This window comes from Lycium barbarum, chromosome 3 (assembly GCF_019175385.1).
Source record: "Lycium barbarum isolate Lr01 chromosome 3, ASM1917538v2, whole genome shotgun sequence".
Taxonomy (NCBI): Eukaryota; Viridiplantae; Streptophyta; class Magnoliopsida; order Solanales; family Solanaceae; genus Lycium; species Lycium barbarum.
In genome coordinates this window covers 6,084,103-6,100,097 of record NC_083339.1, presented here as the reverse complement: position 1 = coordinate 6,100,097, position 15,995 = coordinate 6,084,103, and the positions used below count along the sequence as shown (strand labels likewise).

The following is a 15,995-nucleotide window of genomic DNA, read 5'->3' as shown; positions in this document are numbered from 1 at the left end:
CGCGGCTTGTCCTCAAAAGTCAAAAGTAACGAAAAAGAAACTAAAGGGAACTCTGAGTTACGTCAAAAATGTTCTCTTCTTTTGCTTTTTGAAAGTCTTAAATAATTAATGAGTGTTGGTATGAAAAAGAAAATAAACGTCAAGATGGTCAATGCTTTATTTGAAATTAATATTTTTGACTTTCCATCTAGTATGTATTATTCGCTTTGGGATTCGATTGATCCGAATTCACATCCGACAGTTCCACTTTGAGGGGTGAAACACTATTATTAAAGATGACTACATTCCCAAGCTCTAACGAGAGACCTCTTGTTAGAGACAGATCTGAAAGTTGAAGTTTATGGAGTTTAAATACTAGCCTTTTGAGTTACTGGATTCTACATTAATAATTTATATATATTAAATGAATTTTGTAAAACGAATATGGGATTTGGACTAACACTACTGATCAGTTCTGCCGAACCCATACCTCCTCTATTTCAGCCTCTCGTTACGGACGCGAAAATATTTACCACCCCACCACTATATTTGATGGTATGCTCTGCCTATTAAAGTCCATGGAATTTTAGTTAAAGATGAAAAAGATTGATAATATTTTCACTTTTCCGAAAAAAATCAAATATCTCTACTCAGGAAAAGGCATTGTACTCTGGTCAAATTATAAATAATATTTCTCTAGAATTTACTATCAAAGAAATCAATGCCCCTTGGAAAGAAAAGAGGCAAAAACTTGTATCAGCTGGATAACTAGATACTCTCTCCGTTCACTTTTACTTGTCCATTATGAATTTTGCACACTCATTAAAAAATAATAAATAAAGTGCATATTTTATTATAATATTCATATTAGTTAGTGTATAATTGCATTAAATTTGGAGAATGATTTGGAAAGAGTAATTAATACTAAGGGTAAAACAGGAAAAACAAATTATTTTTTTCTTGATATGTGAAAGTGAACAAGTAAAAGTGAAAATCTATTTTTAGAATAATTGCATAAAACATCAAGAAAACTTACTCCGTCCGTCTCATATTAGTTGTCCACATTACTATAATATATATGCCCAAAATACTTGTCCATTCACAAAATCAAGATAGAATTAATTAAGTTTGTTCTACTTTGTCCTTAACATTAATTGTTTATTAAAGTAACCAATATTGATTAGAGCGCAATTAATTGGAGAGAGATAAGGGTAATGTAGTAAAAATATACTTTTATTTATGAGTTTTTAAAGAACGTGTAAAATAAAAAGTAGACAAATAATATGAGACAGAGAAAGTAACAAAGTTCGTGGCGACAGTAAGCATATTTAGAAAACATCCTTCAAATTGTAAATTTGTCTTTCTATATCGTGTAATTTAAATCCTTTTGAGTTATAAAACTTGTGAAGTACCTTATATATATGGGTAACTACAACGTGTCGATGTTTATAGCATACTCTATTGTGAAGGATAAAAAACGTGTTCCGCATATTAACCACTTGTACTATTGTTTGGACATGATTTGATTAAAATTTGAAGAAAAAAGTATTTAAATTTGAAGTTAAAAGAAGATATTTAAAGTAAACTGTTACAATTGTATTTCACTTACAAAAAAAAAAAAATGTGAAAATCATTATTTCACTTAAAATAGTCTGTAAGCTTGTTTTTAGAACTTTTAAATTCTTTTATTATAAATCTGAAATCATAATAATAAATCAGATTGATAAATAAATACTCCGTACTCATTTGAAATAACTTTAAGATATTATTTTCAATAGTGAGAATTATTTATCAAGCGTGAAGGAAAAAGTTTTGTCATAGAATTATTGTAGAGGGGTACACTGGCCCATATTTATTAGTAGTACCAAAATATTTGACAAAAGTAAGAAACACTTGTCGTGAAATGTTAGGTTGATGGTGTGTATATTGAACCCCTTTAATTTGGCCACTTATATTAGTTAAAATCCAACGACTGTCTTTCAGAATCTCTGTCGTTTTGGTACTCTTTCACCCCCCCCCCCCCCCCCCCGCCCCTGTCATTTTCCCATTAGAAGGCACTAAGTTAGTAAAACCTAAGTAATTTATATTAGGGATTCACTCACCGACTATTCCAGATTCGAGTAAACTTCATTCAAAGAGGAAGTATTTTCCATTAGAAGTTCTTTGTTTCAAGGGCGGAAATTCAAGATATCCCGTTAAAAGTGAAAAGATTTTATCAATTCCACGATTATATTAGAGGCAGACCAATATTTAAAGTTTATGAGTTTTTATAGCGACCTTCAATTATATATACAACAACAATTGAATTCATAATCAAATATTTACACACATATAAGGTAGACCAATCCATGCCCATGATGCCCCTTGGCGGTAGAAGGGAAGTGTGGAAAAACTTGTTTTGTATTCATTTTAGGATTTAAATTTATATACATTTATAATATAAAGAATTTTACACTATCATTATAGTATAATAAATTATAGTAGTACAGGATTATTTGCTTTATTTTTCATGTTATTCATTTTACTTATCTTGAACGTTACATAGATATATATTTTTAACTAATCCGATAGCATAAAAATTTATTTGCAATATCAATGTATAGAAGTAAAATTTTTCTTTTTAGAATATAGAAAAAAGATGATGTGAAAGAAGAGAAATTTGAATGATTAAATTTAGTTTTAAGTATCGACGTTGATAGTTAGATGTTGATGTTAAGAGAGACTTGCGCTAGTACTCATCCAATTCGTTGAAAAGGAATTAGTATAAAGTATAAACAAAACCAAAATAGTAACATATTGAAAGAAGAAGTAAAGAGGGACAAAAAGGCACGAAATGGGTGAACATAAGTCATAATCCTTTATAATTTGAATTTTTTTTAAAAAAATCATGTAAAGATATCTTTTATATTATTTTTAAATTCTTATATGGAAAGATAAAAATCTTATAAAACAAATAACGTTAAAAAATATTTTCGTAAAGAACTAAAAACCCAATTCTTTTCGTAGAATGCAAATACACGTATAGAATGCGTGGATTGGACCCATGTTTTGCAAAATTATTTAAAGAAAATGAGTAGAATAAAGACTTTGGTTATTCTTAGTTGCCCTAAATTAATGATGTTGTCATCAACAATTTTAAGTTTTGGTGTGTAAGTGACATCATTGCTATGGCCTCGTCAACTGGTGCATGATTTCCTTGTAATTTTAATCACATCTCCAAACTAATTAAGTATTAGATAATATATTTTAGTTTAAAGTTATAAAAAGGAGATGGGTCATAGAGAGAAAACAAAAAGTATTAAAAAAATATAGGTTATATTCTACAAACAATTATATATATATATATATATATATATATATATATATATATATATATATATATTATCAGAGATAATCGTTGTTTAAAATCATATTTTGTTGTTAGATTAGGGAGGTTAGAGACTACAACTAACACAAATCCTAGGGGGATCAGGAATTGGATTTGGTTTAATATTGGAAATTTAGATTTTGAAAAGCTGTTTGAGCAAAAAATATTGGAGACAATTTGTGTGAACAAATTACTTTTTGATACAATTTTTTTTGCAGATCATTGTGTTAGTTCCAGCAAAACATACCCTTGAAACTGCTTTTTTTTCCTAGAAAAATATGTTTAAATTTTTATTTTGAAAAGAAGTACTAGTACATGTAGAAAAAAACAAATAACGAGTTATGGATTAACTTGACTAAAAGGCCTCGCCCCAATTGTTTGAAGCCCAAATGACATTTCCCCTACAATTTTTTCAATTTTTTGTGCGGAGCGGCACTGGTCTTTAACTTTTGTCTCTCAAAATGTTGGTCTTTAATTTTTGTCCATTTTGCCTAATACCATGAGGTTTGGGGTTCGAACCTGGCTCAGTAAAAAAAAAAGACAATTTCGCAAGGCAGAATTTTGTAGCAAAATTAGGCCTGTTCGGGCCAAAGTTAGCCTTAAGGCAGAGATTTGGCATGCCTGAAGGCAAAACTCTACCTGAAGGTAGCAAAATTCTGCCTGCAGGCAGAGAAAACTCTGTCTTACGAATCCAAACTCTACCTTGAGAATTTTTTTCAAAATTTTTGATTGAGCGGGGGTTCGAACCCGAAACTAAGGAGTTCTAGCGAAGGCCAAAAATTAAAGACCACCCCAAAATAAAGGTATTCCTGCGAATTGCCCTTTCCCCTAAAGCTAAATGTACTGATATATTAGGCTGTCATTATTTAAGTTATGTCCTAAATTTATAAAATTTTGCATGTTTACCTATGTTGGAACAACTTCAAAAATGTTGGATCAATTTCATAAACTGCATTTCTAAAGTTGTCCCAACATAGGTAAACATGCAACATTTTATGAATTTAGGACATAACTTAAATAATGATACCAAAATTAGATATGTGTACTTCGGCCTAACATATCAGTCCATTTATGAAATTGATCTTAACACAGCTTTACTTCAGAAATTTTATATGACTGAAGTTCGAGTTCAGGCAAAAATTATACAGGCTCATCCCACTTAATTTCCCCCATAAATTAACCCATTTAAGCTTGGATGAATCGGATAATTACTAAAATGGGAACATTACAGTTGAATACCATTCGGTCATCTAACTTATAAAATATGTACACGGTGTATAGTTTACACTAAATAAATATATACTATACATACTTATACATATAGTATACATGCCCATCACAACATATATAACCGAAGTATATAAATAATATATACTTCGACCATGGTATTTTAATTGGCCGAAGGATATATTTACGTAAGTTTCCTACTAAAAATGACTAATTTTGCCGCCACTAGTGTAGACTGAATCCACACTGATCGAGTAATACGGGGAAAGAGAGGACAGTTGTAACTGATTTTTTTCCCTTTAGACTCGGTACTCACTTAAAACTTCACTGTGGTTAAAAATAAAATAAAATTAAAAAAAAAAAAAAAAAAAGGATAAAACTTCACTACTGCTACTTGCAAACCTACACCAAATACTCTAATTCCCGTCTCCTTATTTATACATAATTTTTCCTATATTTTTATGTTAGTTTTATGCAACGAAAGTAGTCTACATGTCACTTCATTAGTGTAATTACTTTCCTAAGAGAGATAAATTAATGTCTCTTCTAAAGCTGGGTTCTAAGTCCGAAGCCTTCTGCTGTGAAGGCCAGGCATGGTAACTTTTTTTTATTTTATTTTTTACGTATTAGTATGGTACCTTTTGCATTCTTGGTTATAGCTAATATGTTACCCTATCCAATAGAGAAAAAAAATTGATCTCACATTTGTATTAGCTGATTAGTGGACAAAGATATAAGATTAGATGTTTGATTAATCCTTTCAATGTTTTAAAGATTGTAATAATGGAAGCTCTCTATCCTTTAACCCCACAACACATTATTTAACTTTCATATATTTCAATTGAAGAATGAAAGCTTAGGGGCACTTGGTTTTGAATATGTAACCTAATGTTGGATAAGTGGATAACTACTTAGTAAAGAATAAGTTATCAAATACCTCCCTATCAAATAGTTTCTGATAATTTGTGAAAACGCCTTCTTCTATTTTTTCCAGTAGATTTATCTGACATCAAAAATGAAATTATTTTAAGCTTATGCATAATCTTTGTTCAGGCGTTGTAAGTCAGGACTTCCAAGTGACATTACAATTGAAATTGGAGAAATGTCCTTTTATCTACACAAGGTACACTTTTTTACTGCTTATATTTTAAGTTCAATTTAGTATATACGGTACTATGTTAGTATCTTTTTTGCTAATGCACCTTAGGCCATTCCACTAATCTGCATATACTTGTTTCAATTCTTCTTTTTCCTAATCTTATGGTTCACACCAAAATTTTTATTAAAAGCCATCACTTCGTCTCATAACATGTAACGTGATTAATTAGAGAAATGTGCGCTTAAGAGAAACGTGTACTTCAAACAATAACTTTGCAAAAATCCTAACAAGAAACAGTCGGCTCTTTGAATCTCAACTTTGAGAAGTCGGATTAATATCAATATTATCGTATATTGACTGTTGAGATTAGTTATTTTAATCGTAAATTGATTCTTATAGTACTAAAAATTCATTCAAATCTAGTAGTATTTTTTAATTTTTTATATGATTGTGAGCTTTACTACAAAGTTCTGTTGCTCAGACTCTCCAAAAATTATGTTGCACCCGTATCAGATCCTCCAAAAATGCACTACTTTTGGAGGATCTGACACGCACATGTCAACGTTTTTTAAAAGTCCGAGCAACATAGCTTCAAAGAAGCTCGCGCTTCACTTCTCGGTGTTCACTTCAAGCCCCAACAACCTTTGTCGTTTTTCTTTTTTCGCTTTTCGCTTTTAAAAACACTGCATACAAGATGATATTTAATTGTGGTGCAGTTTCCTTTGCTTTCAAGGAGTGGACTACTAGAAAAGCTCATGAGTGAATCAACAAAAGAGGATGGATCAGTATGCATTCTTCAGCTTAGTGACATACCTGGTGGAGCTAAAGCATTTGAACTAGTAGCCAAATTCTGTTATGGTGTTAGATTTGAACTTACTCCTCTTAATGTAGTGACCCTTAGATGTGCATCTGAGTATTTACAAATGACAAATGAATATGGTGAAGGAAATCTGGTATCCCAAACCGAGGCTTTTCTCAACGATGTTTTTGCAAATTGGACAGACACAATAAAAGCATTAGAAACTTGTGAAGAAGTATTGTCATATGCTGAAGAGCTTCACATTGTGTCGCGTTGCATAAATTCATTAGCGATGAAAGCTTGTAGCGATTCAAAATTACTTAATTGGCCTGTTATGGAGAATGGTAATGATAACACAACGGGTGCTGATGTATGGAACGGTATAAGCACTGGAATGAATAAGTCACAACCGATGACTGATGATTGGTGGTACGAAGATGTGTCATTCCTCAGCTTACCTTTATACAAACGTTTGATTCAGGCCGTTGAAGCTGGAGGCATGAGGCCTGAGAATATATCGGGTGCACTCGTGTTTTATGCAAAGAAATATGTTCCTTTAATGAATAGGCAATCGAGTTTCAAGGACGTTACTCACGCTAAATCAGGTTCCACTCCATCTGAGGCAGATCAAAGGGCGCTTTTAGAAGAGATCGTTGAGTTGTTACCAAAACAAAAAGGTGTAACCGAGACTAGGTTTCTCCTCAGGCTACTACGTACCGCCATGATGTTGCAGGCTAGTCCAGCCTGTCGAGTAAATTTGGAGGGAAGAGTCGGGTTGCAGTTGGACCAGGCGACACTTGATGATCTGTTGATACCGAATATTGGCTACACGGTTGAAACTTTATATGATATCGACTGTTTTCAGCGTATTCTTGATCATTTCTTGTTAATAGATCAGGCTTCAGCAGCAGTATCTCCATGTATTATGGAAGAGAGTCAATTGATGGAAAGTAGTCAGTCTTTGGCTTCAATAACAAGAGTGGCAAATCTCGTGGATTCGTATCTTGCTGAGGTCGCGCCTGATGTTAATTTCAAGTTTCCGAAATTTCAGTCTCTTGCTGCTGCAGTCCCAGAATATGCTAGGCCAATTTCCGATGGTATCTATCGTGCAATCGATATATATTTGAAGGTAACAATTGGTTCTTTTATCCCAACTCATGTTTTTCATGCATAAATTGTTCAATTTTTATGGTGTATAAGCCATTTTTCTCTGTTTTAGTAAGTACATATACTATCTATATACACAATTTCAATGTCTTTGAAATTAGTACATATTTCAAATTTTCTTGATCTTAATACATTAGTCTAGTATAGGTCATACTTTTGCACTAGTTGTTAAAAGTTGATGATTCAGAGCTATGTTGGTCGGACTCTCCAAAAACGTTATTGCACCCTGTCGGATCTTCCGAAATTGTACTACTTTAGGCGGATCCGGCATGCACCTAGTGTCATTTTTTGAAGAGTCCAAGCAACATAGGTTCAAAAAATAAAATGGCTTCACTTTGAAAAAATGTGATAATCCAATTAGTTTATGATGATATTGTTTTTTTTTAGTATGATCTAAGTATAAGATTTTGAAACTCATTATCTAGAAGTTTACTATGACAAACACTATGAGTTGAATACTGGCCTAACCAATTAGAGCATCATAACAGTGGATTTGATTCGTATTCTTATATATGCAACCTAAGCAACTACTTTTGTCCGTGCATATCTTAAATCATACTTTTCACGAGTTCGGTACAATTTTACACATTTCAAATTCAGGCACATCCTTGGCTGACAGACATTGAAAGAGAGCAAATCTGCAGACTAATGAATTGCCAGAAGCTGTCGTTAGAGGCGAGCACACATGCTGCTCAAAACGAGAGGCTGCCCCTAAGGGTCATTGTTCAAGTCTTGTTTTTTGAACAGCTTCGACTACGTACATCAATTTCCGGATGGTTCTTTGTGTCGGAAAATCTTGAAAACTCGCAAAATCTTAGCGGAGCAATTGGACAACACGCGGACAATGTTGCAAGGGGCAGGGGATCGAGCGTTGAGGACATGAGGGAACGTGTCTCCGAGCTTGAAAAGGAGTGTAACAACATGAAGGAGGAGTTCCAAAAGATGGTGAAAACAAAGAGAAGGTGGAATATATTTTGCAGGAGAAAATCTCAGTGTAACTCGAAATCGGGAAAGCCTATTGAAGGTGCAACATGTCAAACTGTCCCAAAAATTGCAACATGTCAAACTGTTCCAAAAATTAACTAAGACTAGTAAGTGTTATGGAGTTTCTGAAAATGAATGAAATGTAGTTGTTTGGTCAATTACATAGCCAGTTTTGAATCTTTTTGTTCTAATATTAGTCCAAAGGCAGTGCGCCTATAAGAAATTTTGACCCCATATAAGGTGCGCCTATAAGAAATTTTGACCCCATATGACTACTTTCACTAATGATAAGGTGAATATGAGGGGAGGGAAGTGAAAATTTCTTTATGTTTTCTTGAATATCGTAACTTATGAGATCAAGTTATATGAAATAGAAACTTTTAGCAATGACATTATACAGGTAAGCAAATGATATACATCGCTATATCATAATAAAAAGGGAAGTTACACATTTGATCGCTCGCCCAAAAATATTTATAGCCACGGTCCAATTTACATATGTTATACACTAGTTATACATATATTATACATTTATCAGCTATTTCTTTAGGCAAACGGCTATTTAAGTTAGTTAATAAAATTGCACACTGCGAATGTTGAATGATCCTAGCACAATGGCTTTAAATGCATACACATAACTTTGTTTTGCTTGTGAAAAATACAAAATAAAAGGTAACATTCTCCTGCATGGGTTTTGTAGTATCAGAGGTCAACTATGTGTTAAAGAAATGCAAGGAAATAATAGTTGTAGGCTTCTACAACGTATTTATGTGATGTAATAGAGTTGGAGGGTTTTCTGGAGTAGGTATTAATTTGATAATGGTCAGAGCAGCAAACTCCGATTAGGTTTGAAAACCTTTAGAAGGCGTTAGCACGCAATAACTTTATGTAATAGAGGCTCATTTCTTCAAGTTCAGATTCTGCTAGATTTCTTGTCATCTTGATATGAGAAAGTTCTTGCAGTTCGCTCATTGTCTACTAAATGAACCTTCATTCCCGACCTCTATCTTGGATCGTAAACTAAGTGAAGTCAAATCAATGAAACGAACATCCTAACCTTTTCTACATCTAAGCAATTGGCAATTGAAGCTGTTGCTATTGGAATTTCACATCTGAATGTCTAGGAATTAGCCTTGTGGGCTATTACTCATTGAGAGGATAAAGGCAATTTATAAGTTGAATTGGTAACTCAATGGATTTATAAAAGTAGCCTGTATGATGTTAGCCTGTCTTTATTGAAGTAATTGCACGGTTTGTCCTTCAAATGGACTGGTCTTCTATTTTTGGGGGAAAGACATAAATGGCCATCCGGTCCAAACTAATCCCACCGGATGGCCCAAGTTTCTCCAAACCTATTTTCTAGCCCGCCAGTAAACAAAAACCTTTGTGGCGACTTAGTCGCCACTAAAAGTCGTCACAAAAAGGCGTTGAAAAAAGGGACTATTTGTGGCGACTTTAGTCGCCACTAAGGATCAACTATGTATAGCAAAATGTATCAAAAATGTATCATACGTATAAAAAAGTATCATTGTTGTATAGAATATGTATCCCTACAGTATATCTATAGAAAATGTATCATAGGTTTGTATCATTGTTGTGTAATTTGTGTATAATAAATCTATCATCAACGTATACTCACTAATCATACATATATTATACATTAGTTATACATTTATTATACACTAATGATTTACATATTATACATATTCCATACATAAGTATAGCAAAATGTATCATTGGTATATAATTTATGTATAAACTGTATCATTCTTGTATAGAAAGTGTATCATACGCCTAGACAATGTATCATACATATACAATATATAAACTGTATCATTTTTATCATACGTATAAAAAAATATATCATACATATATGTATAGAAACCGTATCATTTTTATATAGAATATGTATCACTACTGTATATGTATAGAAATGTATCATACGTATAGAAACTGTATCATTATTGTATAATAAATATATAATTTATGTATAATTTATGTATAATAAATGTATAATTAACGTATAATTTATGTTTAATAAATGTATTATTAATGTATACTTACTAATGTTATTAGTTTGTAGTTGATATATTTTAGTTTGTTAAGTTTTCGATGATGGTTACTTTAGTTTATTTATTTAGTTCTTCTTTTTTAATCCCTAGTAGAAGGTAGAAAAATAAATGGAAGTTTGTAGCAAACCTTTAGTGTCGACTTTTAGTCGCCACAAAAAGTCTGATCCTTTTGTTGCAGCGAACTTTTAGTGGCGACTTAAAAGTCTGATCCTTTTTTTTTGGGGGGGGGCCAACGCATGGCCAACTCGGGACATTTGTTCAAAATGAGGCCTTTTTGTTTTTTTTTTCCCCCCTGATGGTCACACCATTTACTTTTCCCAAATATTTCCCTACAAATGGGCTGGTTTTTAATTTTTTGACCTTCAAAATCAAACTTATGCCTAGACGGGGCATAAGTTCTTTGAGGAAGCTGACATAACTTGTGGATATTATGTTGCACACAAAATAGGGACAAAAGTGCAAATGACCCGTCTTTAACATTAGGGGGCCCAATATCTTTGTGGACTCATTTTCGGCCTTGTTGAATCGGGCTTTAGGTTCCTGGCCAGTGGCCACATTACTTAGGTAGCCAGTATCTAAAACATATTTGTTGTTTAAAAATGATAATATATAGTTTAGCCAGTTTTGACAAATTTCGGCCTGAACCTGCCTAACTTCATAAACGAAGGTCTGAAGTTTGAAAAGCCGAAGTTCAAATACAGGCCATAAGGTCTGAAGTTAAGATTTGTTTATTCGCCATAACGTAAATTACAATGTAATTCTTGGTATCATGTTTGGCCGCACAAATATAATAACATGGTTCCTTATTTTTGTAACTTAGCTAACTACAAAACAAAAGATCAAATAAACTTTTTCAAAAGAACATGTAAATGCGTGTTATTGTATGACAAACATATGTATATATAAGAAAATATTAAAAATAAAAAAATAATAAGAATTTGAAAAGTCATACCACCAATTATTTTCCCCTCCTCCGAGAATTGCATAATTATAATTAATTACACGTAAAATTCAATTACAAGATGGACCTTCCAAAAGATTCAACCAAACATTATACGCATTTTGATTATTTCAAAATCACTTATAGTGTATAGAGCTAAATGGGGAACACAAGTAATATGCCAGCTGTTGAAGTGTGCTCTCTTGAGGAATTATTATCATTGTTATGGCAGGCAAAATTCATCCATCTAGTATTTTCTTTATCCTTTTTTACGATCTATTAGCTGCCATTTTGCTTCCCACCAACAAAACAATAACCTACTTAGAACATCTTATCTTTGGCTTTCTATTAGCACTTTGCATGAAATAAAGTGAGAAGTGGGTTTAAGATTTAAATTTAATGGATTTAATTTTTTAAGTTAATGAATAAGAGATTATAATTATGAGATAAATTGTGAGATTATTTAATATATCCCATGTTTGGTATAATTTTTATTTCGGCATTAGCAATTCGAGATTATTTATACTACTATTGACACTGATCCGAGGGATAAAACAACAAAATGGCATGTTTTTGTTTCTCCAAAGCTTTTCTCCTAAATTTTTGTAGAAAGATAAGTTTATATTTGAAATTAAATAAAAAATAATTCTCAATTTTTTCAGTTTAAACCAAATTGTACATGTTATATTATATCCGTTGCGTTTTGCACCCCTAACGTACGACTTCTTTTGTGATTTGGACCCTGTCCTATTTTTTTTTTTTGACGATTCGCACCCTAGCCTCTTTATTTTTTTTTTTTTGCAACACAAGGAAAACACTCTTTTATTAAAAATTTCACAAGGACAAAATTGGAAATACAAATCATAAAGAAAGAAATTACACAACCTTAACTTGTCTACCAGAAATGGTGCAAAAGAGGAAGAATTTATTGAAGTATCTTCAAAAGACAAATTGGGACTCCTACTGCCTCGTTATTTATAGGCTTGGCCTTCGAGACAACCCAGATGACAAGTTTTAGACCAGCATGTATGATGTATAACATGTCTTCCTAAGAAATTAGTAATATAGGTGAGAATATAGTCATTTATGTGTGTGTGTGTGGGGGGGGGGGGGGGGGGGGGGTACCCAAATTCCAGTTGGATTTTAATTGTTCTGAACTCTAATTTCATATTCATCTGCCCTTTAGCAAACTTTTAATGGCTTTAATTTGACTCCAGATTTGATACTATTGAAGCTTCTAAGCTCATAACGGCGAACATAGATGTTTAATAGTTCTTCACCCTGACCTGATAGGATCCGACAAAGTTTCACATTAAATTCACCTTCATTCCAACAACAAATAAATTTGTAAACAAAACAAGTTTCAATCATTCAGACCACAGAAGTTGGGAATTATGGATATGCCCAAGCAATTTAAGAAAGAATGTAACCAGTTAAGGTTGTCATTTCTTATTTAGCTTTTTCTTAATTTTGTGGAATTTCTTTCTTTATTATATGTATTTTCCAATTTTTCCCTTGTGAAAATTAAAAAAAAAAAAAAGGAGCCTTTCATTGTTTTGCAAAGAAATAAAGAGGTTTGGGTGCGAATTATTAAAAAAAAAAAAAAAAAAAGGACAGGGTGCAAATCTTAAAAGAGGTCATACATTAGGTGTGCAAAACGCAATGGACTCAACCACACATCTACTAATAAAAATATATCCACTAACTAAATTCGTCATTATTTGTCCCATATTATAATCCCGTCATTATAATCGTGAGATAACTTATTCCCCAACCAAACGGTCTTAAGATTTTGAGCATCGAACTCATCCCACTTTTAAAATTAATGATTTCAAAATATAATACTCTATATATGTTGATATTTTAGTGATTTTTCATATAAATATCTGTATTTCGCGTTGAAAATAATGGTCAGTCAAATCCCATGGCAAATAATAGGCTCCATCTGTGATCTGCCTTTGAGTAGTTTTGTGCTGCACCAAAAATAGTTGTTCAGCTCACTAACTTATCAAAAGTATATTTTCAAATGATTGTGTTCCTATGAAAATTTTAATGTTTGCCTACAAAAACATTATGGAAGTACATTTTTCTACTGTTTACATTCATGTGCTTAAAACCAAGGCTGTCAATTTCAGTTGTTCTATTTATAATAATTATTCCTTGCCCAATTTTAACCAGTTTGGCAAAATTAGCATGCTTAACCTCATAAACGAATAACATCCACTTTTGGTGCACAATGCACATTTGTCGACTGTTGAGTACTATAGAATGCATTATACTTAATTATGTTGAAGTTTTTGAGACAAATCATTGGTTCAAATTACTAGGAACGCGTGTAACAAACTCACTTACCATGTAGTGAGATACATATTCCATCCTTACCCAGAGGCCTAAGGTGTAGGATAACGCGCACGGATCACTTTTTGACCTTTTTTTTTGAAATATAGTCATAACAATGGCTATTTTCAATTATATAGGCTGAAAAGTGAGCATCTGTGAATTTTATATGTCTCGGATTCGAGTCTTGAGGAGAAATCCTGTTATGAAACGCTTCTTCTTTTGATGGGCTTTACGTGACACGAACCTATGCGCTAGTCGGTTCAGGATATCAGGTGATAATATATATATATATATATATATATATATATATATATATATATATATATATATATATACATATATATATATGAAATCACTTAAATAAAGAAAGAAAACTCACCTATCTCTCAGTGGCGTACATAAAATTTGCATAAGCGGTATCAATCTATTATCACAACTAGGGGTGTACATGGACCGGGTTAGTTCGGATTCTTTTAACACCAAACCAAACCAATTGCGTCGGGTTTTTAAATTTATACACCAAATAAAACCAATAAAATTCGGGTTTTTCACCCTCAGGTTTTTCGGGTTTTTTTTTTCGGAATAGTCTTTATACAAAACATATAACTTTTACTTCAAATATTTCTTTAGTCCTAGTAAGATACAACTATATAATTAAGGTGTTTCATACGAAAATAACATAAAATGTGAGAAGAGTGATGACATTGTATTAAAATATTCAACAAAAGATAATAAAATGGGTTAAAATAAATATTGCTAATTAATAAGCCATAAAGAAAATGATCATAATCTAAAAATACTAAGTCATGCTAAAATAAGTACGGCTAATAAGTATTAATAATATGACAAGAAAAAAAAAACTTAAGTTATGTATTTTCACTCGCTAAACCAATTATGCGGGAAAATACATAACCCCCCCCCCCCCCCCCCCCCCCCCCCAAACGTATAGCCAAATTAATTATGACGCACCCAACCTTTGCGGGCGACATTTTACCCCCCTAGTCTTAATTTTTTAGTACCATTTTTTTACTGACGTGGCAAAAAAAAAATTGAAGCCCAGTTGTACAGTGGAGAGTGTTGCACACTCTCCGCCACATTGGTGCCACGCTGCTGCCACGTCACTGACACTTTTCCTTTTTTTTCATTTGATTTTTCTTTTATTAATTATATTTACACTAATTAACCTCTAATTAACCATTAAACCATTAATTTTGTCTTCTTCATCACTAAACTCTTCTTCTTCATCACTAAACCCTTCTTCTTCTTCTTCATTTCAAGAAATCCATCAACCCATTTTCTTCCTCCATTAGCACACACACATTCAACTCATTTTCTTCCTCCATTAACACACACACATTCAACCCATTTTCTTCCTCCATTAACAACACACATTCAACCCATTTGCTTCAACTCATTTTCTTCCTCCATTAACACACACACATTCAACCCATTTTCTTCCTCCATTAACACACACATTCAATTTAATCATCAATCATAAAGAGCTTATTTTCAAGAAACATTCAACTCATTTTCTTCCTCCATTAACACACGCACATTCAATCCATTTTCTTCGTCCATTAACACACACATTCATTTGAAGGCAAATCAAACACCAAAATATCTCCTCCATCGAAATGGCATTATGTTTTAATGGGTCAGACCCATTTTCATATTAGTGTTGTTGCTGCTGCTGCTGCGGTGTTGTTGCTGCTGCTGCGGCGGCGGTGGTTGAGGAGAAAGAAGAAGAAAGAGAAAAATAAATTGCATTTAACAATTGAAATGTGGAAGAAAGGGAGGGTGGGGGTGGGTGAGAGGATAAAATATAAATTAATTTTTAAAAATTAATTTTTATTAAAATATAAAAAAAAAATTTACTGCTTTCACTCGCCATAATTTTTTTTTTGCCACGTCAGTCGAAAATGGTACTAAAATACTGAAAAATTAAGACTGGGGGGTAATAGGTCGCCCGCAAAGGTTGGGTGCGTCATAATTAATCTGGCTATACGTTGGGGGGGGGGGGG

The 15,995-nt window shown here is 32.6% G+C and overlaps 1 protein-coding gene across 1 annotated transcript; it reads left to right on the top strand.

Moving 5' to 3' along the window:
- Positions 1 to 4,680: 4,680 nt before the first annotated feature.
- LOC132633677 (BTB/POZ domain-containing protein At5g03250-like) lies at positions 4,681 to 8,919 on the top strand. Its single transcript, XM_060350196.1, has 4 exons — positions 4,681 to 5,169; positions 5,627 to 5,696; positions 6,389 to 7,600; positions 8,239 to 8,919. Exons 1-4 carry the CDS (start codon positions 5,111 to 5,113, stop codon positions 8,722 to 8,724), a joined length of 1,827 nt encoding a protein of 608 aa, XP_060206179.1. The 5' UTR covers positions 4,681 to 5,110; the 3' UTR covers positions 8,725 to 8,919.
- Positions 8,920 to 15,995: the final 7,076 nt, after the last annotated feature.